Consider the following 24,942-nt stretch of genomic DNA (forward strand, 5'->3'; position numbering starts at 1 on the left):
TTTATTAGACAAAGTGCTTGAAATCATTCAGTGTTTCATCATCTGTTCAGAGCTGAAGAAGGTTCAGAATGTAGAAGTTTAGAAAATGGAAACTCCAAACAGCTGAAGCCAACAGGAAGCAGCTTCAAACAGGAAACTGTGCAGAGTTTCAGACTATATGTCCTGATGCAGCCAGTTGGATTTTGGAGATTTGAATCTCTGTTCTGTGACTAAGTCCTTGAATCATTTCTTCCAGTTGGTCCAACAAGACAGACTAAGTATTGGACATGTGTTGTGGCTCCATCAGGGGAGCTTCTAAATGTGATGTGATGGCCCCTCTGGGTCTGTCAGGTCACAGCACTGAAGAGAGCTCAAACTGGGCACACAGCTGTTCCAGTCTGGACCAAAGACTCTATACTGGGACTGAGGGACTGCTTTGACTGCACCCACTGGGACTTTTTAAAGGCTCATGTTCTCACTTAGATCATCGATTTCTACTGACATTTCTTTCTGGGAAAAATGGGGATTACTTTGGAAACAGGAAGTATTTTCCCCAATAAGCAGCCCTGGATTAGTAAATCACTCCAACATGTTCTCAGGCAGAAGAAGCTGTCTTGTTATGAGGGAGAGAAGAAAAAGATTGAGGCACAGAAACCTGTTGAAAGAGAGATAAAGCAGCTAAAATCAGGTGTAAAAGTAAAGCAGAGGATGAGCTGAATAAAGGACACTCAAGGCTGGCTTGGAAAGGAATGAAGTCCATGGTGGGGATGCAGAACAAGGAGCAAAGATGAATGTGATGCTGAATCAGCAGAAGACTTGGACTCATTTGATTCCAGCTTTGATATCATTGATTTCAATGAAGAGCTTTGTGATTGTAGCAAAGGGCTGGTAGCTCTGAGAGTCCCACTGATGAAGTGTTTGTGTGGAAATCTCTTAGTGGGACCAAAGAGAGAAAAAGCCCTGGTCCTGATGCTGTGGGAGGGAAATGATTGAAGTGTGCTGTGAGGAACTGACTGGGAGATTTTCACACATTTTCCAGTCCTCCTTGGAACAACAGGAAGTTCCCAGCATATGGAAACAAAGGTTAAGTGTCCTATGGCACTCAGTGATGATGGTGCCGTGGCCCCACCACCTCCACCTCTTTGTAAAGGAACTAACTGTAATCTGAAGCTTCAAATGGAACTAAGACTTCCTCCACTAGGTGGCAGTGTCTGATGAGAAAGTGTTAGTGGAGCTGGCCTGGAGTCAGAAACAGGAAGATGCAGGATTTGGGCTGAAATGGGCAAAAGTGGTTAGCACTAGTGCCTTAGAGCAAGAAGGTTGTAGGTTGAAGCTTGTTGGTCAGCTGGGCCTTTCTGTGGAGGTTGGATGTTCTCCCACAGTCCAATGAAATGCTGCTTAGGTTCATTGGTGCTTCTACATTGGCTGTAGGTGTGGATGTGAGGGAGTGCTTCTCTGTCGCTCTCTGTTGGCCCTGTGATGGACTGCTCACCTGTGCAGGTGGACCACGCCTCTTGCCCTATGACAGCTAGGGCACAGGCTGCAGCCCTGTGAGCCTAAGCTGAATAAACAGTTAGCAAAAATGATCCATAGATGGCCTGAAATCCCCCAGTTAGCAGTTTGGTAGATAGCTATGACATGCTAATCCCATCCAGCAGCTGTATTCTACCTGTAAGCTGATCCCTGCTGAGCCAAAGCACTTTTTCATATACAAATTACAACCTTTAATAGAAACCTATTGGTCAGCATCTTATTAGCCTGCTGTTAGCTTCATTCCACAGAAAACTGAGAGAAACTAACAGAGTTGATAAAGAATAAAGAGAAATGTGCTGATTTAAAGCCTTTGAAGTGCTTCAGATGATCTCTGTCCACTTCTGTCCACTCATTCATTCATGTAAGCTTTCTAATGCAGCTTTGATCTTCACAGTCTGCTTGATGAAACTCATTCTAACCCTGAATGTCAGAGTGTTCCTCCTTCTCTTTCCCATCATTCATGCTGGCAGTGGAGGAGATTTGGATGTTGGACTGTGTTTTGGATGATGTGTGTATGTTTGTGTTGGACTGCTGTCTGTAAAGCAAACGCACATTTTGCTTTGGATTTCAGTGTCACACAGACTTTAAGGTGCAATGAAGAGTTTGAGAGTTTCACAGTGAATTTTCCAGTGGAGGATTTTTCTTCTTCTTTGAAGGTTTGAAATGTGAACATTGTTCTGCTGCAGTCAATGGACTAAACCAGAGAAGAAGAAAACAGACTTTACCATGAAGATCCTCAGTGTGGATCAGTATAATATCAGCCTGATGTCTGCAGTTTAGTGTCAGCACAACTTTCACATCATATTCATCTCAGCACAACTAAAACATGCTGACTGACCTCAGAGTTTCAAGTTTACATCCTGGACTCTCCAGGAAACCACACAGATGCTTCACTCCTGGATCCTGCAGCTTGTTGTTGGAGCTCAGGTCCAGCTCTCTCAGATGGGAGGGGTTGGACTTCAGTGCTGCTGCCAGATAATCACAGCTGATCTCTGACAAACCACAGTTCCTCAATCTGTATAAAGAATGAAAGATGTAAGTTTATTAGACAAAGTGCTTGAAATCATTCAGTGTTTCATCATCTGTTCAGAGCTGAAGAAGGTTCAGAATGTAGAAGTTTAGAAAATGGAAACTCCAAACAGCTGAAGCCAACAGGAAGCAGCTTCAAACAGGAAACTGTGCAGAGTTTCAGACTATATGTCCTGATGCAGCCAGTTGGATTTTGGAGATTTGAATCTCTGTTCTGTGACTAAGTCCTTGAATCATTTCTTCCAGTTGGTCCAACAAGACAGACTAAGTATTGGACATGTGTTGTGGCTCCATCAGGGGAGCTTCTAAATGTGATGTGATGGCCCCTCTGGGTCTGTCAGGTCACAGCACTGAAGAGAGCTCAAACTGGGCACACAGTTGTTCCAGTCTGGACCAAAGACTCTATACTGGGACTGAGGGACTGCTTTGACTGCACCCACTGGGACTTTTTAAAGGCTCATGTTCTCACTTAGATCATCGATTTCTACTGACATTTCTTTCTGGGAAAAATGGGGATTACTTTGGAAACAGGAAGTATTTTCCCCAATAAGCAGCCCTGGATTAGTAAATCACTCCAACATGTTCTCAGGCAGAAGAAGCTGTCTTGTTATGAGGGAGAGAAGAAAAAGATTGAGGCACAGAAACCTGTTGAAAGAGAGATAAAGCAGCTAAAATCAGGTGTAAAAGTAAAGCAGAGGATGAGCTGAATAAAGGACACTCAAGGCTGGCTTGGAAAGGAATGAAGTCCATGGTGGGGATGCAGAACAAGGAGCAAAGATGAATGTGATGCTGAATCAGCAGAAGACTTGGACTCATTTGATTCCAGCTTTGATATCATTGATTTCAATGAAGAGCTTTGTGATTATAGCAAAGGGCTGGTAGCTCTGAGAGTCCCACTGATGAAGTGTTTGTGTGGAAATCTCTTAGTGGGACCAAAGAGAGAAAAAGCCCTGGTCCTGATGCTGTGGGAGGGAAATGATTGAAGTGTGCTGTGAGGAACTGACTGGGAGATTTTCACACATTTTCCAGTCCTCCTTGGAACAACAGGAAGTTCCCAGCATATGGAAACAAAGGTTAAGTGTCCTATGGCACTCAGTGATGATGGTGCTGTGGCCCCACCACCTCCACCTCTTTGTAAAGGAACTAACTGTAATCTGAAGCTTCAAATGGAACTAAGACTTCCTCCACTAGGTGGCAGTGTCTGATGAGAAAGTGTTAGTGGAGCTGGCCTGGAGTCAGAAACAGGAAGATGCAGGATTTGGGCTGAAATGGGCAAAAGTGGTTAGCACTAGTGCCTTAGAGCAAGAAGGTTGTAGGTTGAAGCTTGTTGGTCAGCTGGGCCTTTCTGTGGAGGTTGGATGTTCTCCCACAGTCCAATGAAATGCTGCTTAGGTTCATTGGTGCTTCTACATTGGCTGTAGGTGTGGATGTGAGGGAGTGCTTCTCTGTCGCTCTCTGTTGGCCCTGTGATGGACTGCTCACCTGTGCAGGTGGACCACGCCTCTTGCCCTATGACAGCTAGGGCACAGGCTGCAGCCCTGTGAGCCTAAGCTGAATAAACAGTTAGCAAAAATGATCCATAGATGGCCTGAAATCCCCCAGTTAGCAGTTTGGTAGATAGCTATGACATGCTAATCCCATCCAGCAGCTGTATTCTACCTGTAAGCTGATCCCTGCTGAGCCAAAGCACTTTTTCATATACAAATTACAACCTTTAATAGAAACCTATTGGTCAGCATCTTATTAGCCTGCTGTTAGCTTCATTCCACAGAAAACTGAGAGAAACTAACAGAGTTGATAAAGAATAAAGAGAAATGTGCTGATTTAAAGCCTTTGAAGTGCTTCAGATGATCTCTGTCCACTTCTGTCCACTCATTCATTCATGTAAGCTTTCTAATGCAGCTTTGATCTTCACAGTCTGCTTGATGAAACTCATTCTAACCCTGAATGTCAGAGTGTTCCTCCTTCTCTTTCCCATCATTCATGCTGGCAGTGGAGGAGATTTGGATGTTGGACTGTGTTTTGGATGATGTGTGTATGTTTGTGTTGGACTGCTGTCTGTAAAGCAAACGCACAACAGACTTTACCATGAAGATCCTCAGTGTGGATCAGTATAATATCAGCCTGATGTCTGCAGTTTAGTGTCAGCACAACTTTCACATCATATTCATCTCAGCACAACTAAAACATGCTGACTGACCTCAGAGTTTCAAGTTTACATCCTGGACTCTCCAGGAAACCACACAGATGCTTCACTCCTGGATCCTGCAGGTTGTTTTTTTTAGTCGAAAACCAGGAGTCATTACTCAGGTCCAGCTGTCTCAGATGGGAGGGGTTGGACTTCAGTGCTGCTGCCAGATAATCACAGCTGATCTCTGACAAACCACAGCTCCTCAATCTGTATAAAGAATGAAAGATGTAAGTTTATTAGACAAAGTGCTTGAAATCATTCAGTGTTTCATCATCTGTTCAGAGCTGAAGAAGGTTCAGAATGTAGAAGTTTAGAAAATGGAAACTCCAAACAGCTGAAGCCAACAGGAAGCAGCTTCAAACAAACACAACAAGAGAAAAAAAAACTCTGAATGTTTCACATTAAAGTCGTACATTTCTCATAAAAACAGGACAAAGACTTGAAAAAGTCGTGTTTTTCCTTCCAGGAACCACATGGCTTCACTTTTAAAGGTGAAGTGTGACAGAAATGGACATATTTGAAGTCCAACACCTTTTTCCAGTCACATTATTAAAGCAGACAAACTACAAGCTCATTTTCATTCCAACAAGTCATCTTCTGACCTGGACTAACAACACTGGTCTCTATGTGCAGCTGGCTGTGAGACCAGTGCTCAGGGAGCGTCTACAAAGTGCAACACTGAAAGAACATCACACACTCATTTGCTTCCAGCACTTTCACGCAAACATCTACTGTCATTATTGTCACCAAACTCTGTGGATCCTTTATTGCAAATTCAAATGGGATCAAATGGTCAGACAAAAGAGGGTTATGAGGAAATATGATGAAATGTTGTGTATTAGCAGCAAGTTATTGAATCATTTTCCTCAGAAACCAAACAAAATGATTGACAAACATGTTTTTACAAAGTCAGTGTTGGACTTGGATCAGCAGGATAAGCTGATGTTTAAAGGCATTCGAGTCTCGCTGTATGAGAGTCCAGTTCTTACTCAATATTTATGGATGATGTTCTTTCAGTGTTGCACTTTGTAGACGCTCCCTGAGCCTCACAGCCAGCTGCACATGGACCAGCTGACATTACCCAGCATTAGAGGCGGCTGTAAAAAATTCATGTTCCCATTTAAATGGTTTTAATTTGAATAAAACGATGTTGATTCATTCAATCCTGAATCGATGTTTAATATAAATGTATTTTGCCAGAATCTCAGGTTAAAGCTCACAAACTATTTCAACAAGCAGCAAACAGCTAAAACAGTAAATGAGAGCAGCTAAACACACAAAGATGGAAACACAGAGCGTGGATCGTTCACTCGACGGCACGTACACGGACACGCCGTCGGGGCTGAAAGTGGACAGCTCACAGATCCTGAAGCTGCAGGTTTCATCTGTCTCCAACCAAAACTGAGTGAAGCAGCAGCAAAAGAAGATCCAAACTCTGCTTCACGTTTGATCAATATGCTCATGAATTCTCTCTGACTTTGGCTGTTCCTGCCTGCACAGCTCTCTCTCTCTCAGTGTACTCCAAGAACAGCTTCAAACATCTGTTTCTGCATCATTCACTGTTTATTAGCCACCAGTCTGCTGTTGTGTTCAGTGCTGTCGGCCTCTGACAGTAAAGCCTCATTTCTGCTGTTCCATGGAAACTTTTTGAAATGATGACAGATTACAAACTCTCAGCTGTGTCTGTAATCAAACCTCTGTAACTTTGCTTCACTTCAGCAGCATCAGCTCATGTTCACATGTTGCTTCATGGTTTGCTTCAGTTTTTGATCGACTGCAGAATATTTTGAAGGTTATCTGCTATAAAAAGCCAGAAGAGGAAAATCTGCTTCATGTGTTTCTGTTTGATCCTCAGTGACTTTGACACAAAGGCCTCTGCTGTGATGATCACACCTCTGATCAAGTCTCACAGTGTCACAACTGATAAATGATCAGAGTTAGAATATTTCTGACTGTCTGCTGTGTGCCGTGACCTTTGACCTGCTAAAGACAGTCAGCTGTGGATTATTCATTGTTGTGTCTGATACTTAGAACTGTGAGGAAGAAGCTACACAGTTAATCAGGGTCCCCTCTCTCTGAATCAGGAAAGGTGGGCAGGCCGCGTGTGGGCCGCGGGCCATACGTTGAGTATCACTGTTTGAAATGTGAACATTGTTCTGCTGCAGTCAATGGACTAAACCAGAGAAGAAGAAAACAGACTTTACCATGAAGATCCTCAGTGTGGATCAGTATAATATCAGCCTGATGTCTGCAGTTTAGTGTCAGCACAACTTTCACATCATATTCATCTCAGCACAACTAAAACATGCTGACTGACCTCAGAGTTTCAAATCGACATCGTGGATTCTCCAGGAAACCACACAGATGCTTCACTCCTGGATCCTTCAGGTTGCTGTAGGTTCCACTCAGGTCCACCTCTGTGGGATACGAGGGGTTGGACTTCAGTGCTGCTGCCAGATAATCAAGGCCAATATCTGACAAACCACAGCTCTCCAATCTGTATAAAGAATGAAAGATGTAAGTTTATTAGACAAAGTGCTTGAAATCATTCAGTGTTTCATCATCTGTTCAGAGCTGAAGAAGGTTCAGAATGTAGAAGTTTAGAAAATGGAAACTCCAAACAGCTGAAGCCAACAGGAAGCAGCTTCAAACAAACACAACAAGAGAAAAAACTCTGAACGTTTCACATTAAAGTCGTACATTTCTAACAAGAGTATTTTAAAGACAGCATCACTGATGATCATCTTCTGCCCAGTAAAACTTTGGTTTTCCTCATGTGAGTGTTAATGATGCACAAAGACCGTGAGTGCAAAGAGGGAGCGAGGAGGATGACAGAGAGATGGTACAGGAGCATCAAGAACATTAAAGTCTGGCGACTAAATGCCTCACTCCTAAATGACAGCCAGTTTTGTGAGTTCATACATACTGAACTAAATACTTACTTGCAGTTGAACACAACTCCGGAGATATCGCCTTTAACTCTCTGGGATTGCGCCAAGGCATACATTAGAGGTCGCATAATATCATTTGCAAGTGCCAGGAAAAAAAGAAAAGAGGTTAGGCGGTGTGAATTGAAGGCCAAAATAAAACACCTAGAGCAACAACACAAAAAAGCACGGACAGCCAATTTGCCTTCCGATCTTAAAATGTTACGTAGTGAGCTTAATAGTTTAATAAACGAGAAAATTGAGGGCAATTTAAGATTCATTAAACAAAAGTAGGGCTGCTCGATTATGACAAAAATGATAATCACGATTATTTTCACTGAAATTGAAATCTCGATTATTTGACGATATTTATTTAACCCTTTAAGACCTACTATAGAACCAAGTCCGCCAGAGCTTATATTATTTTTTTACATGTTGTAGTGCCATTTGTGGGAGCATTTCAAGTTGCTATACAACTGTTATAGCCCATATTTTAATAATATGTATGCATTAAGTCCATAGTAACTACATTAATTGCAAAAAAGTGCAATAAACTACAAAAAAATTTAAAATCTTTTTTTTTTTTTTTACATATATTTCTACTATATACTATATATATTTACAACAACAGGACATTTATTTTGAGTGTCTTCATAGTTTTATTTTGGAGATACACCAATTTTTATATACTGCAGGAAAAACGAAAAAACAATCCTATGTTGCAAATTTGCAAAGAAAATAGCAGGTGCATCAAAATAAACTATTTCCAGCAGTGCAATTCGAGTTCTAAGCATCCCAGAAACTATTCAGAAAAGTCAAACATGACCAGTATAGGCTTTTAAGGCCTACAAGTAAAAAACTACATTTTCCGCGAAAATGACGTCACTTCCGGTTTCGGGCAGGAAATGGCGGACATGCGATAGTTCGCGCTGACGTCTGTTTCACTGTGGGAAGTGTTACGAACAGCTGATTGGATCGGCAAAGCGTGTTTCTGGAATATTATGTTTTTGTTCCAGCAAGCGCTTTTTATGCAATTTTTGCAAAGCTATATGTGGAAGGAAACCGTGACCTAGGACAAGCTGATGGCATAAGATGTAAGTACAACTCCTCTGGTTTCATATGCAAAACAAATTATTGCGCTAGCTTACATGGTTCAGGTTCTACAGGGATTTAAAAATAGTTACACAAAACGGAGCGTGCTGCTCTGACCGGCTTTAAAGGGTTAACAATAACAATGTATGAATAATGACTTTAAAAAATAATATAAAATAGTGTGCAACACCACTGAAGTTTTTTTTACCTCTCTTTTCAACCAACGGCAGTCACTCTCTCCTCTCCAAATTACTTCTGCTTAGCTTTCCGAGCTTCCCTCGGGACCTCTTAATCAGCGGTCCCCAACCTTTTTTGCGCCAGGGACCGGTTTATGCTCGACAATATTTTCACGGACCGGCCTTTAAGGTGTCGCGGATAAATGCAACAAAATAAAACTAGTACCGGTACCGAAAAAAAGAAGATTTATTCATAACACACATGAAAAGACCCAGGAAAACCGAGTTAACAATCAAAACGATAACAAAACAACGCTGAAAACCGATAAAAACCGATAAAAGCCTCAACTCTCGCGGCCCGGTACCAAACGACTCACGGACCAGTACTGGTCCAAGGCCCGGGGGTTGGGGACCACTGCTCTTAATTGTTGTGGCCCGTGTTCGAAATGCAGAGAGGTGCGCTGGATTTGTCACATGGAGCAGCGCGAGAGTAAAGCACGAGGGAGGGGCTAATAATCGGCTCAGTCATTTTTAATGATCGTTGAAACCTCAGATCGTAATCGTGATTAAAATTCGATTAATTGAGCAGCCCTAAACAAAAGTACTATGAACAGGGTAGTAGGGCTAGTAGATCGCTGGCAATAAGACTCAGGAAACAGCAAACTTGTAATATGGTCCAAAAGTTGAAGTCAGATCAAACCCTAATTACTAAACCAAATCAAATTGCAAGTTGCTTTGCCAATTTTTTCGAGTCATTATATAAAAATTCATATTCAAAAATTCAGTCATTATATAAAAATTCAGATACATGTAAAGATAACAATACACTATCTGATTTCTTAGAAAAGATCAATTTAAAAACACTGCCAGAGTCTGTAGCAAAGGAGTTCGATGAACCAATTCGAGAACAAGAAATTTTACAGGTGATTTCAAACCTTAAAACTTAAAACTAAAAACAGTCCTGGCCCTGATGGTTTTATTAACGAATTCTATAAAAAACTTAAGGACAAAGTCGCACCCTTATCACTGAAAGCTTACCGCTGCGCTCTGGAGACTGGGACTATGGCGCCGTCCTGGAACGATGCTACAATTGTCGTAATCCATAAAGAGGGCAAGGACCCCACAAACTGTCAATCATACAGGCCAGTCTCATTACTTAATACTGATTTGCGCATTCTCACCACGATTTTAGCCAAAAGAGTTAGTAAAATTATTACACAGGTTATAAATCCAGATCAAACGGGGTTCATTGCAGGAAGGCACTATGGGGACAATGTTCGTAGCTTGTTGAACTTAATGTCCTTGTACAAGACCAAACAAGAAGAAACAATGATTCTGTCTCTTGATGCGCAAAAAGCATTCGACAGGGTTTCCTGGCAGTACTTGGGCCATACACTTGAAAGATTCAAATTTGGGTCAAACTTAATTAAGTGGATACAGATTCTTTATTCCAACCCAATGGCGGCTGTACAGGTAAATGGAACAATATCAGCCAGATTTCCACTGGAACGTGGGCGTAGACAAGGATGCTCACTGTCGCCCCTGCTGTTCGAGATAAGTATTGAGCCTCTGGCGCAGTTGATTAGAGATGAACATGAAATTCAGGGCCTTTCAATTAATGGAGAACAGCATAAATTGTCCATCTACGCAGACGATGTACTTTTATACATTTCAAATCCTGCAGTCAGTTTACCTCATTTAAGAGAAATTATTACGGTTCCCTCTCTGGTTACAAAATTAATATTGACAAAACATTGGCAATGGATATAGGAGGAAACATTTCACTAACATTCAAGGAGCGATGTGGCTTTAAATGGCCAAACGAAGGTATCAAGTATTTAGGAATTCAAATTCCTCACTCATTATCAGACTTGTTTAAAGTAAATTATGAAGTTATAGTTGCAAAAATAAAAAAAGATTTAGAGCGATGGACAGTCCTGCCTCTGTCTTTCTTGGGTCGGATCGAGAGTATACGTATGAATGTATTGCCAAGACTTCTAGACCTTTTTCAAATGCTGCCTATTAACATTCCCAACTCTACATTTGATAATTTAGATAAATTTTTTTCCAAATTTATATGGCAAAGCAAACGCCCAAGGATCAAGTTCCAAACATTAAAACTGTCAAAACTGCAGGGGGGATTGGCTGTTCCAAACCTGAAATATTATTTCTGGGCAGCTCATGAGACCCCTGACTGTATGGGTGCGGGATTTGTCTGAAACTCAGTGGCTAAACATTGAGAAGACAATGTGCGAAAGATCATTGGAATCCCTGCTTTTTTCTAACATTTCAATTAAAAATGTGCATATGGGGGAACGGACGAGGGTCACACTAAAGATTTGGCGTAGAATCAAACAATCATTTGGTCTTCCAAAAGAAATTTCAATTCTATCAAGCCTCTCCTCCCTGCAGGGTTTTTCTCCTATTGTGGAAGACTCTGGCTTCAGAGCATGGTCAAATAGCGGGCTTCATAAACTTTGTCATGTTGTGAGGAATGGGCACCTGAGCTCATTTGAACAGTTGAGGTCAGTTTCGGCTTCCTTCTTCTGACTTTTTTAGATTTCTGCAGCTAAGAAGCTTTTTGACAAAACATAAAGAATGGAGGCAAGTTTTGGAGGCCTCACCCATTGAGGAAATATTTCTAAAAATATTTCAAAGTAATTCCTCCCCAAAATTAATCAGTCATTTTTATAACGCATTTATGAGTTTCAATACAAATGCAACTTTGGATATTAAGGCAAGGTGGGAAGCTGAGACTGGCACTCAAATCTCAGAGGACACCTGGGAAGAGGTGTTCGGTGAAGCCCATCTGGTGACTAATTCTGGGCTGTGGAGAGAATTTAAATGGAAGGTGGTCATGAGATATTTTAGAACCCCAGAGATAATTGCCAAAATGAAGCCTACAAATCCTGACACCTGCTGGCGAAATTGTGGTACTTCTTTAGGAACCCACTCACATATATTCTGGTCATGCCCAAAAATCTGCTCACTTTGGAATGACATATTTAAAGTTCTAAGTACAGTTTTCCAACAACCATTAACAAAAGACCAACAGTTAGTCATTTTAGGAGCCTTACCAAATGGTTTTGCGGGAAACAATAAAACGTATCTCTTAAGAATCTTGCTTACAGCAGCACTAAAGTGTATCACTATTAAATGGCTGAATCTTGACCCACCTTCATATAATATGTGGATTGATAAAGCAAGAGAAATTTACCAGATGGAGGAAATAACATCTGCTCTGCAGATTCAGAGAGAATTGTTTACTGAGCGTTGGCGACCCATACATGCTTTACTGTTTCAATAATTTAGCATAGGTCTGTTTCGTTTTGTCCATTTACGGCTAAGTTTGTCACATGTTATTTAATATTACATAAAGTTTTTGTTTTGTTTTCTTTTTGTTTCTGTTGTTGTCTGTCTGTTTGCTTGCTTGGGTTTTGTTTTGCTTCCCAGTTTTGTTTTGTGCTTCCTAATTGCAGTTCTTATTTTAATCTACATTTCTGCATTGCAGTTCCTGTAACTGTCCTACTTGTGAACATTGACAAGCACAAGTTGCAATGTTGTAAATTATAATAAAAATTTAGTTAAAAAAAAAAAGAACATTAAAGTCGTACATTTCTCATAAAAACAGGACAAAGACTTGAAAAAGTCGTGTTTTTCCTTCCAGGAACCACATGGCTTCACTTTTAAAAGTGAAGTGTGACAGAAATGGACATATTTGAAGTCCAACACCTTTTTCCAGTCACATTATTAAAGCAGACAAACTACAAGCTCATTTTCATTCCAACAAGTCATCTTCTGACCTGGACTAACAACACTGGTCTCTATGTGCAGCTGGCTGTGAGACCAGTGCTCAGGGAGCGTCTACAAAGTGCAACACTGAAAGAACATCACACACTCATTTGCTTCCAGCACTTTCACACAAACATCTACTGTCATTATTGTCACCAAACTCTGTGGATCCTTTATTGCAAATTCAAATGGGATCAAATGGTCAGACAAAAGAGGGTTATGAGGAAATATGATGAAATGTTGTGTATTAGCAGCAAGTTATTGAATCATTTTCCTCAGAAACCAAACAAAATGATTGACAAACATGTTTTTACAAAGTCAGTGTTGGACTTGGATCAGCAGGATAAGCTGATGTTTAAAGGCATTCGAGTCTCGCTGTATGAGAGTCCAGTTCTTACTCAATATTTATGGATGATGTTCTTTCAGTGTTGCACTTTGTAGACGCTCCCTGAGCCTCACAGCCAGCTGCACATGGACCAGCTGACATTACCCAGCATTAGAGGCGGTTGTAAAAAATTCATGTTCCCATTTAAATGGTTTTAATTTGAATAAAACGATGTTGATTCATTCAATCCTGAATCGATGTTTAATATAAATGTATTTTGCCAGAATCTCAGGTTAAAGCTCACAAACTATTTCAACAAGCAGCAAACAGCTAAAACAGTAAATGAGAGCAGCTAAACACACAAAGATGGAAACAGAGCGTGGATCGTTCACTCGACGGCACGTACACGGACACGCCGTCGGGGCTGAAAGTGGACAGCTCACAGATCCTGAAGCTGCAGGTTTCATCTGTCTCCAACCAAAACTGAGTGAAGCAGCAGCAAAAGAAGATCCAAACTCTGCTTCACGTTTGATCAATATGCTCATGAATTCTCTCTGACTTTGGCTGTTCCTGCCTGCACAGCTCTCTCTCTCTCAGTGTACTCCAAGAACAGCTTCAAACATCTGTTTCTGCATCATTCACTGTTTATTAGCCACCAGTCTGCTGTTGTGTTCAGTGCTGTCGGCCTCTGACAGTAAAGCCTCATTTCTGCTGTTCCATGGAAACTTTTTAAAATGATGACAGATTACAAACTCTCAGCTGTGTCTGTAATCAAACCTCTGTAACTTTGCTTCACTTCAGCAGCATCAGCTCATGTTCACATGTTGCTTCATGGTTTGCTTCAGTTTTTGATCGACTGCAGAATATTTTGAAGGTTATCTGCTATAAAAAGCCAGAAGAGGAAAATCTGCTTCATGTGTTTCTGTTTGATCCTCAGTGACTTTGACACAAAGGCCTCTGCTGTGATGATCACACCTCTGATCAAGTCTCACAGTGTCACAACTGATAAATGATCAGAGTTAGAATATTTCTGACTGTCTGCTGTGTGCCGTGACCTTTGACCTGCTAAAGACAGTCAGCTGTGGATTATTCATTGTTGTGTCTGATACTTAGAACTGTGAGGAAGAAGCTACACAGTTAATCAGGGTCCCCTCTCTCTGAATCAGGAAAGGTGGGCAGGCCGCGTGTGGGCCGCGGGCCATACGTTGAGTATCACTGTTTGAAATGTGAACATTGTTCTGCTGCAGTCAATGGACTAAACCAGAGAAGAAGAAAACAGACTTTACCATGAAGATCCTCAGTGTGGATCAGTATAATATCAGCCTGATGTCTGCAGTTTAGTGTCAGCACAACTTTCACATCATATTCATCTCAGCACAACTAAAACATGCTGACTGACCTCAGAGTTTCAAGTTTACATCCTGGACTCTCCAGGAAACCACACAGATGCTTCACTCCTGGATCCTGCAGCTTGTTGTTGTCGCTCAGGTCCAGCTGTCTCAGATGGGAGGGGTTGGACTTCAGTGCTGCTGCCAGATAATCACAGCTGATCTCTGACAAACCACAGCTCTTCAATCTGTATAAAGAATGAAAGATGTAAGTTTATTAGACAAAGAGCTTGAAATCATTCAGTGTTTCATCATCTGTTCAGAGCTGAAGAAGGTTCAGAATGTAGAAGTTTAGAAAATGGAAACTCCAAACAGCTGAAGCCAACAGGAAGCAGCTTCAAACAAACACAACAAGAGAAAAAACTCTGAATGTTTCACATTAAAGTCGTACATTTCTCATAAAAACAGGACAAAGACTTGAAAAAGTCTTGTTTTTCCTTCCAGGAACCACATGGCTTCACTTTTAAAGGTGAAGTGTGACAGAAATGGACATATTGAAATCAATGATATCAAAGCTGGAATCAAATGAGTCCAAGTCTTCTGCTGATTCAGCATCACATTCATCTTTGCTCCTTGTTCTGTGTCAGGGTTCCTGGGTCGTTGACCCAGTGATTTCAGTTTGTTCATGTTCAGTTTAGTTCGCCACATTAATGTTCTCACTTCCTGTTTTTTCCCGTGTCAGCTTGTCTCCCGTGTCATTAGTCAGATTATGTTCAGCCCTGTACTCACCTGTTTCCAATCATTGTCATCATTCAACCTGTGTATTTAAGTTCCTCGGTTTCACCAGTTCTCTGTCGTGTCATTGATGTTGATGTTGATGTCGTCCCTCCGTCTGTATGTTCAGTTAGTCAGCCAGCCATTCTTCCAGTCTTTCAGCCAGCCAGCCAGTCACTCCATCGTTCCTGCTTTGTTCACTCACCCTCCAATAAATCCTCTTCATTTCTGCACCGTGAGTCCAGCGTTTGGGTCATCTCTTCCACGCCTCCACACACAACCTCTGACAGAATGATACGACCCGTGCCAAGAAGACACGCTTTTGACCCAGCGGACTCGGACCTCTACGAGCGGCAGGAGGTAGCGCTCTCCTTGTGGGCTGAAAAACTCAAGGAGAGTCAGCGGCTCTTCGCGGAGCGAGAGCACGTCTTCGAGGGCACTCGCTTGGCTCTGGGCGGGCCTCGGAGGCGCCGCGTTTCCCCACCTGCTGCCTCACCTGCACCGGAGCATTTGCCGCGGAGAGTGGACGTTTCACGCCGCGTTTCGGCCGCTCCCTCTCTCGCCGCTCCGCTCCTCGCTCACACACCTGCCGCCTCATTCGCCGGACCTCCACCATCGCCACGGCACAACGGCTACGCCTCCCACCTCGGCTCAACGGAGGCTACCGCGCCAGAGGCTCAGCTGTTTATCCCGGCCGCTTCCTCTTCCCGGAGAAAGCGGCGCACACGCCGCCATAAAATGGACTATTTTCAGCAATTCCCGGTGGTGAGTTCCAGCGACTGTTTTCCACCCTCATTTGACTCTCCACTTCAACCCAATAATAAACCCATCTTTGATTCATGGGACGTTTCCCTCCTAGAGGAGGAAGTGGACTGGGAAGAGTTTTTCTGCTCTGCTCCTCCAAAGACTGTAAATAGTGGTGGCAGGAAAACCCGAACATTCTCCCATACACCTGCCAGTAACACACACACCGTCACTATTTCCACACCCATTATTCAGCCATTTCCCACCAGCATGGGGGCCCAGTCTACGCCCACACCAGTGCCAGCTCCCAGGAGGAGGGCAGCTGCGACCCGGTCTAACTCCACACCCGCTTCTGTTTCTCAGGTGGGGGTGACTGGTGTCCAGCCGCCTTCCGTGCCCGTCCCAGCGCCCAGGCTGAGGGCAGCCAGAACCCAGCCTGACCTCCCTAGAGACTTGGAAGAGCTAACCAGTTCACCTGCTACGTCACCACTTCATCCACCTCCTGACCCAGCCTTTCACGCCCTCGCACTATCCCTAGTTAGATTAGCTGAACTGTCCCCTGCCCAGGCACCAGCCTTACTAGCCCAAGCCGTAATTTTATCTCCGTCACTAGCTCAATCTGTAGCTCAGCCAGTAGCCACACCAACCTCAGCTCCGTCCTCAGCCTCACCTACCCCTGTTCATCCCTTAGCATCTCCACTCCAGTCAGTTCCCGCACCTGCTGTTCAGCTTCCACTCCAGTCAGTTCCCTCACCTGCAGTTCAGTCTCCTCCTGCCCTCCAGTCCCCTGTAGTTCAGTCTCCTCCTGCCCTCCAGTCCCCTGTAGTTCAGTCTCCTCCTGCCCTCCAGTCCCCTGTAGTTCAGTCTCCTCCTGCCCTCCAGTCCCCTGTAGTTCAGTCTCCTCCTGCCCTCCAGTCCCATGTAGCTCAGTCTCCTCCTGCCCTCCAGTCCCCTGTAGCTCAGTCTCCTCCTGCCCTCCAGTCCCCTGTAGCTCAGTCTCCTCCTGCCCTCCAGTCCCCTGTAGCTCAGTCTGCTCCTGTCCACTCACCTGTAGCTCAGTCTGCTCCTGTCCACTCACCTGTAGCTCAGTCTGCTCCTGTCCACTCACCTGTAGTCCAGTCTGCCCCTGTCCAGCCTGTAGCCCAGTCGCCCGTCTACCATCCTGTTCAGTTCCCGGACCTGCAGCCACAGCACCCAGAGCCAGCTGTGAGCTCTCCTGCTCCTCAGCCAGGGGTTTCCGCACCCGCTGGCCCGGCCGCTCCTCAGCCAGGGGTTTCCGCACCCGCTGGCCCGGCCGCTCCTCAGCCAGGGGTTTCCGCACCCGCTGGCCCGGCCTGTCTCCAGCCAGAGGCTTCAGCTTCGCCTGGTCAGGCCTCAACCTCGGCTTCAGCTTCGCCCGGTCAGGCCTCAGCCTCGGCTGCACCCACGCCCGGCCCGGCCTCTGCCTCGGCTGCACCCACGCCCGGCCCGGCCTCTGCCTCGGCTGCACCCTCGGCCTCGGCTGCACCCACGCCCGGCCCGGCCTCTGCTTCTGCTCCGCCTGGTCCGGCTCCAGCCTCAGAGTCTTCGTCCTCGTCTGGCCCAGCCTCAGAGTCTTCGTCCTCGTCTGGCCCAGCCTCGACTTTGGCTTTTGTTTCGCCTGCTGCAGCTCCAGCCTGTGCTTCGCCTGGTCCGGCCCCGTCGTCGCCTGGTCCTGCCTCGTCTGGTCCTGTGCCCACCGGGCCATGGCCAGCACGCCTAACACTGGAGAGCCGCCGCTGCCTTCCGCGCGGTCGGCCCCCTGAACTGCTCCGTCGTCTCCTTCGCCGCCGCCGCTGCCTTCCGCGCGGCCGGCCCCCTGAACTGCTCCGTCGTCTCCTTCGCCGCCGCCGCCGCCGCCGCTGCCTTCCGCGCGGCTGGCCCCCTGAACTGCTCCGTCGTCTCCTTCGCCGCTGCCTTCCGCGCGGCCGGCCCCCTGAACTGCTCCGTCGTCTCCTTCGCCGCTGCCTTCCGCGCGGCCGGCCCCCTGAACTGCTCCGTCGTCTCCTTCGCCGCCGCCGCTGCCTTCCGCGCGGCCGGCCCCCTGAACTGCTCCGTCGTCTCCTTCGCCGCCGCCGCTGCCTTCCGCGCGGCCGGCCCCCTGAACTGCGCTGTCGTCGCCGCCGTTGCCTTCCGCGCGGTCGGTCCACCGGAACGGTCTCGTCTCGACCGCCGCAGCCGCCCACGGGACCAGCTCAGTGGTCGCTGCTGCCTTCCCCGTGGCCGCCCACCTGAACTGTCTCGTCTCGGCCTCGGGCCACGTGGCCACCCACCTGAGCTGTCTCTGTGTGGACTCCGTCCCTCCGTCCTGGGCCCCCTCCGCCCGCCCTGTTCTGGTTCTTTTTCGTTTGGCCGTCGGGTGCCGGCCTTTGAAGGGGGGGGTACTGTCAGGGTTCCTGGGTCGTTGACCCAGTGATTTCAGTTTGTTCATGTTCAGTTTAGTTCGCCACATTAATGTTCTCACTTCCTGTTTTTTCCCGTGTCAGCTTGTCTCCCGTGTCATTAGTCAGATTATGTTCAGCCCTGTACTCACCTGTTTCCAATCATTGTCATCATTCAACCTGTGTATTTAAGTTCCTCGGTTTCACCAGTTCTCTGTCGTGTCATTGATGTTGATGTTGATGTCGTCCCTCCGTCTGTATGTTCAGTTAGTCAGCCAGCCAGCCAGTCACTCCATCGTTCCTGCTTTGTTCACTCACCCTCCAATAAATCCTCTTCATTTCTGCACCGTGAGTCCAGCGTTTGGGTCATCTCTTCCACGCCTCCACACACAACCTCTGACATTCTGCATCCCCACCATAAATATAAAGAGGCAAAACTCACATTTTCCAAAATCCTCTTTAAGCTTCGACAATAAAGGAAGATAGTTTTATACAAGTCTTTGTGGTTTTCTTGTCACCCAGATGCCCGAGTACTTAAACTTGTTATAGCTGGGTTTAAAAGGGGCTAAAATACACAAAACTCCCCAGTTGTCGTACAGATAGACTTTGCCTCGCTCTTCCCAAAATTCACTTTATATCCAGAAATTGTCCCAAATTCCTTAAGTATGCATTAAGGTGACCTTGAGGCTCTTAAAGGCGCCTATAAATAAAACGTATTATTATTATTATTATTGTAAGTCTATCCAAAAGTTTGCGGAGGCTGTTCGATGGGTTGGAAATAAATAAAATCATGTCGTCGGCATAAAGAGAGACTTCATGTTCGATACCCCCTCGATGTTTTCCCTCAACACCAACACATTGTCTCAGAGCAACAGCTAGCGGTTCAATGGCAAAAAGGAGACAGAGGGCATCCCTGTCCTGGGGGGCAGATTATTGTTAGTCCGGACGGCTGTTAGAGGGGAGCAATACAATACTTTTATCCAAGATACAAAATTAAAGACACATTTTTTAAGCGTATAAAAAAAATCCCATCTCACCCGATCCAACGCCTTTTCTGCGTCAAGCCAAATTACAGTTTCCAATGTATCACCTTTAACATGGGTATAAATGATATTTAATAGAGCTCTAATGTTCAAAAAAGAGTGCCTAATAAAGCCCGTCTGGTCTGGTGAAATAATGGAGGACAAATACTTGTGTAAGCGACGGGCCAACACTTGAGCCAGGATCTTGGTGTCTGTGTTGAACAAAGATATTAAACGACATGAACCACAATCTAAATGGTCTTTTTCCTGTTTTACAATTAAACACATCACTGCTTGATGCATTGTTGGAGGCAACAACTGTGAGAGGAAGGATTCTTCAAAAGTTGATTTTAACAGTGAATTCAGTCGGTCAGAAAACTTTATGAAAAAATCAGATGGATACCCGTCGGGGCAGCAGATTTTCCAGACTGCACGCTCCGTACGGCTGTTTCAATTCCAACATTAGAGACAGGTTCCTCCAGACTAGCGATCGCATCTTCTCCCAAGGAGGGAATATCAAACACCTTATTGAAATCATTGTGGATCTCAAGGATAGTTTGGTTGTCTGTAGACCTTATTCCCTGGTCATTGTAGATCTCAAGGATAGTTGGTTAGCTGTTCTTAGTCATAGCTGGTGAGCTGATAACTCGCCTGTTTTTTCTCCATGTTCATAAGCGTAGCTGCAACTTTGACTAAGCTTGTTTTGTAGATATGAGATTGTATTCAGTTTGTCATTGTAACCGCTGTGTATATAATACAGGCTCAGGAGAGTGGCTGTACACAGCATGTAGTTTAGTGTCCCGGTCGCAGTAGCTGACCGTATGGAGTGTGTGTGGAGGACTCAGGCGCAGACATGAAACTGAGTTTTGAACGAAAAGCGAGCCTTTATTTCGGCTGAAGACATCAAACAAGGCAGAATCACAGTGAAGAGAACTAAACTGGAGAACTAATACTATAATAAATCATGAAGACACGGAAAGCTATGGCTAAGAATACAAAATACTGGGCATGAAAATATGGAGGGTGGGAACACAGACGATGCGACACAGAGACATGAAACACATGAGGGATGATCAAGTTCCAAACATTAAAACTGTTAAAACTGCAGGGGGGATTGGCTGTTCCAAATCTGAAATATTATTTCTGGGCAGCTCAGATGAGACCCCTGACTGTATGGGTGCGGGATTTGTCTGAAACTCAGTGGCTAAACATTGAGAAGACAATGTGCGAAAGATCATTGGAATCCCTGCTTTTTTCTAACATTTCAATTAAAAATGTGCATATGGGGGAACGGACGAGGGTCACACTAAAGATTTGGCGTAGAATCAAACAATCATTTGGTCTTCCAAAAGAAATTTCAATTCTATCAAGCCTCTCCTCCCTGCAGGGTTTTTCTCCTATTGTGGAAGACTCTGGCTTCAGAGCATGGTCAAATAGCGGGCTTCATAAACTTTGTCATGTTGTGAGGAATGGGCACCTGAGCTCATTTGAACAGTTGAGGTCAGTTTCGGCTTCCTTCTTCTGACTTTTTTAGATTTCTGCAGCTAAGAAGCTTTTTGACAAAACATAAAGAATGGAGGCAAGTTTTGGAGCCCTCACCCATTGTTGAGGAGTACTTGGTGAGGGCTAGTTCTTTTAGGTTCAGCAGCTAACAAGATGGTGTATCGGTCAGGATACAGGAAGGAGGACAACAGGCGTCCACTTTGCTGGATTGTCACCGCCAGCTGTTTTATTGCCACCTAGATGCTCAGTGTTGCCAGCAGTCTGTAGTAACAAACAAGTTGCCATGAGTATATAAATATATACAGCAACAGCTTCACTAAGATAAATATAAAGGATTAAATGAAATAAACCAACACATCCATCTGAATATACACATAACAGAACATATATGATTTGAACTATGCCAATCTTACATCTCTTGCTCCAAACACAGAAAGGACACAATTAAACACAGTGAGAATGTCATACATAGCTGAAACATCCACTCTAACTGTAAACAAAGGACTTTGGCGCCATCGTGTGGCCGAATAAAATTACTACATAATGGCGGCAGCCGGCGGCACATGCTTCGAGTCACGAGATGAAAAAATGCGGTGCTACAATGCGGTAGAATGTAACTAAAGCCGCGGCCAACATCAGAATCGGAAAATAAACATATTTAAGGAAACTTACTTCCAGTCATGAACTTAACACTCGGAGCATCACCGTGAAGGATGGCAACCAGGAACACAGCTTACGAGGTAAACAGAACTAACACTGAAAAAAATCTTCCCTTCTCGAGTAGCATCGCAATACCCCCAACTTCTGCCTACGTCATTTCCTACGACTCCACCCCACACAATATTGCAGAACATAGACATAAAATCCCAGAGCCTTTTATACAGCCGCCCCCAAATGTGGTTACACATTTGCTCCCCGAAAAAAGGCTCCCTAATCAGTTGTGGGAGGCGACTTGCTATTCTTCTCAGTATCGCTGTCTTCCGATGGCACGGCAGGTAAAACTACCAACCGAGCAACTGGTCTGGTGTAAACACGTCCATTAACGTTCACATCAGCAGATCTGACAAGTCCATCATCACTACGATGAACCTTAATCACATGGCCTATTGGCCACAAGGCTCGAGGCAGCTGTGGATCTGCAACCATAATAACTGCCTTTTCCAGAAGTTCAGGAGGAGTTGACTGCCACTTCTGCCTTGCCTGTAAGCCAGGCAAGTATTCCCTGATGAATCTTGCCCAGAACTGATCAGCAAGAATCTGTGAGTGCCTCCAACGTCGCCGACTGAGGTTCTCTGTCTCCGAGTAGACCACCTGGGGTAGTGATCCATCAGGCCGCCCCATTAGGAGACTATTGGGTGTCACAGGGTCCACATCGGCTACGTCGGTGGAAACGTAGCCTAAGGGCTTTGCGTTAAGGATCAATTCAACCTCCAGCAGAACTGTACGGAGTACCTCCTCGTGAAGAGGTTGGGAACCCACACAGGTGCGCAGAGCTGTCTTCACTGAACGGATTTCCCTCTCCCATACACCTCCGAAATGTGGGGCTGCCGGGGGGTTGAACTGGAATCTGATCTTCTGACGGGCGAGCCTCCCTTGCAATGTCTCTGACATGTTGGCAAAGGCTTCTCTGAGTACTCGTTCTCCCCCTTTGAAATTGGTCCCACAGTCAGACCATAACTCTGCCGGTGTCCCTCTTCTGGCTATGAATCGCCTCAGGGCCATGAGGAACGCATCCGCGTCTAAGCTACTTAGGAGATCAAGATGTACCGCCCTCGTCGTCATACACTTGAAAATGATTCCCCAGCATTTCTCGTGACGTCTTCCTACCTTCACAAACATAGGCCCGAAACAGTCAACACCGGTTGAGTAAAAGGCTGGTTTGTACAGTCTAAGCCGAGCAGCTGGAAGGTCAGCCATCTTGGGAACAGAGGGTTGTGCCCTCCATCGCTGACACTCAGGACAGGTTCGCTGGTGCTTGCGAATTGCCTCTCTTCCACGCAGTATCCAGTAAGACCTCCGCAGCTCCACGAAGACCCGTTCGGGGCCTGGATGATGCAGATCAACATCATATTTCTGGATAAGCAGGCGTGTGAAAGGGTGTGAAGGATCCAAGACAATCGGATGCAATATAGGTCCGTCAAGACCTTCTAGGCGTCGCAACCGACCCCCTACTCTGATGAGGCCGGCTGAGGTATCCAGTTCAGGTGCTAGGGTAAGCAAGCGGCTTCTGGATGAGACAGGTTTCCTTTCTGAAAGCAATCTGCACTCCTCGGGAAATAACTCCTGTTGAGCCTGCCGGAGGATGGCCTGTTCAGCATTCTGATAGTCCTCGGCACTAGATGGCGCAGTCGAGAGTCCCTGACCACAAAGCTCTTTAACAGTAACATCCAAAAGCTCCTGCCACGTCTTGCACGCCATTCCATCCTGACAGGTAGGTGTGGAGGTGATAGAGGTTCCACAGAAGACTGTTTTCCGGAGCTCAAGTTCATCATTACTGGGCTCGGAGCTCGGGTTCTCCGGCCATGTGTCAGGACTGTTGAGCAGAAAGGGGGGTCCATTTGACCACCGATTAGGCACTTTGAGCTCGGCCAGAGCCTTCCCTCTCGTCAGGTCATCCGCTGGATTACTCTCTGAGTCTATGTAGCGCCAAGTACAGTGTTCCGTCAACTCCTGTATTTCAGCTACCCTGGCTCCTACAAAAACCTTGTAGCGGCAGGACTGTGAGCTCAACAAGGTAAGAACAGTGGTCGAATCAGACCACAGGACTGTTCTTTCAATCGCTGAGGTGAGTTCCTTATTCAGGGTACTGGCCAGCTGCGCTGCCAGCAAAGCTCCGCAGAGCTCGAGGCAGGGAATAGAGAGAGCTCGTTTGGGGGCTACCCGGGAGCGAGCTAGGATGAAGGTGAGGTGAACTTGCCCATCCTGTTCTACAGTCCTCATATAAGACACCGCTCCATAAGCTTTCTCAGAAGCATCCCCAAAAATGTGCACCTCACGGATGGCTCCTTTTAAGTTAGCACTGGCAGGAACATAGGCACGTGGGAAGGTAAGGTGAGGTAAAAACTGAAGCTCCACCTCCCAGTCAGACCAAGCTTGCAGGAGGGTGGAGGGAAGATTCGAGTCGTCCCAACCATGCTTCTTATCCCATAACTGCCTGAGGAGGAGCTTGGCCCGAGTGGTGAAGGGTAACAGATAGCCCAAAGGGTCGTACTGTGAGGCTAGGACTCTATAGATGTTTCTGAGGGTTGGCATCTCATAGGACACGGGCCTGTGCTTATAACCCAAGGAGTCGGTATTCCAGTCCCAGCTGAGCCCGAGCGTGGTCTCTAGCGGGTTGGATTTGTCCTCGGCTAGCCACAGATCCAGACTCTGTGATCTAGCTTCTGGAGGCAAATGGCTCAGGACACTTGGATCATTACAAGCTCACTGACGTAGCTCGAAGCCAGCTGATTTCAGCAACTCTCTTAGCCGATCCACCAGATCTCTCGCTTCTTCCGGTGAGCCAACACTCTGTAGGCAGTTGTCTACGTAGAAACACCTCTCGATGGAGAATCTCAGGCTGTCGTCAGGCTGTGTGTGCTCCATCACGTGACGCTGCAGGGCGAAGGTGGCGCAGCAGGGGCTTGAAGTTGTCCCAAATGGCAGGACCTGCCACTCGAAGACTTTAGGGGGTTCATTCACCTTTAAGTCCCACCCAAGGAACTTCAACAGGGGCCGGTCTTCAGGGAGGAGCAGTACCTGATGGAACATCCCCTTGATGTCTCCACTCACAGCTATAGGGTGTTCACGAAACCTGACCAGCACCCCCAGCAGGGAAGCCCCAAGAGTAGGGCCAGGCAACAGGAACTGGTTCAGGGACTGTCCAAGGTATTTATGGGAACAGTTAAACACCAGACGATTCTTCCCGTTATGACTGACCAGATGATGCGGTATGTACCAGTTCTCCTTGGGCGAAGCCTCGTGCGTAACTTCCTTCACGGCTCCTGATTGGATCAGCTTCTGCATTTCTGCCCTGTAGGAATCAGCCCGACTGGGATCCTTTAACAGGCGCCTTTCTGTGCTTCGAAGCATGGGCATGACTGATTCCTTTGGTGCATTCAGTGGCGGTATCTGTGGGTGACGAAGTAG

General features: G+C 45.7%; 1 protein-coding gene across 1 annotated transcript in view; it reads right to left on the reverse strand.

The window, feature by feature from the left end:
• The window catches only part of LOC112432436 (protein NLRC3), a 3,307,575-nt gene that overhangs the window by 438,853 nt on the left and 2,843,780 nt on the right, over positions 1 to 24,942 (reverse strand). Inside the window, exon 57 of the mRNA XM_076881152.1 lies at positions 7,050 to 7,229. Coding sequence (XP_076737267.1) covers positions 7,050 to 7,229 — 180 coding nt within the window. The remainder of the gene's footprint in view (positions 1 to 7,049; positions 7,230 to 24,942) is intronic.

Source organism: Maylandia zebra, unplaced genomic scaffold (genome assembly GCF_041146795.1).
Source record: "Maylandia zebra isolate NMK-2024a unplaced genomic scaffold, Mzebra_GT3a scaffold03, whole genome shotgun sequence".
In the NCBI taxonomy this organism is placed as follows: domain Eukaryota; kingdom Metazoa; phylum Chordata; class Actinopteri; order Cichliformes; family Cichlidae; genus Maylandia; species Maylandia zebra.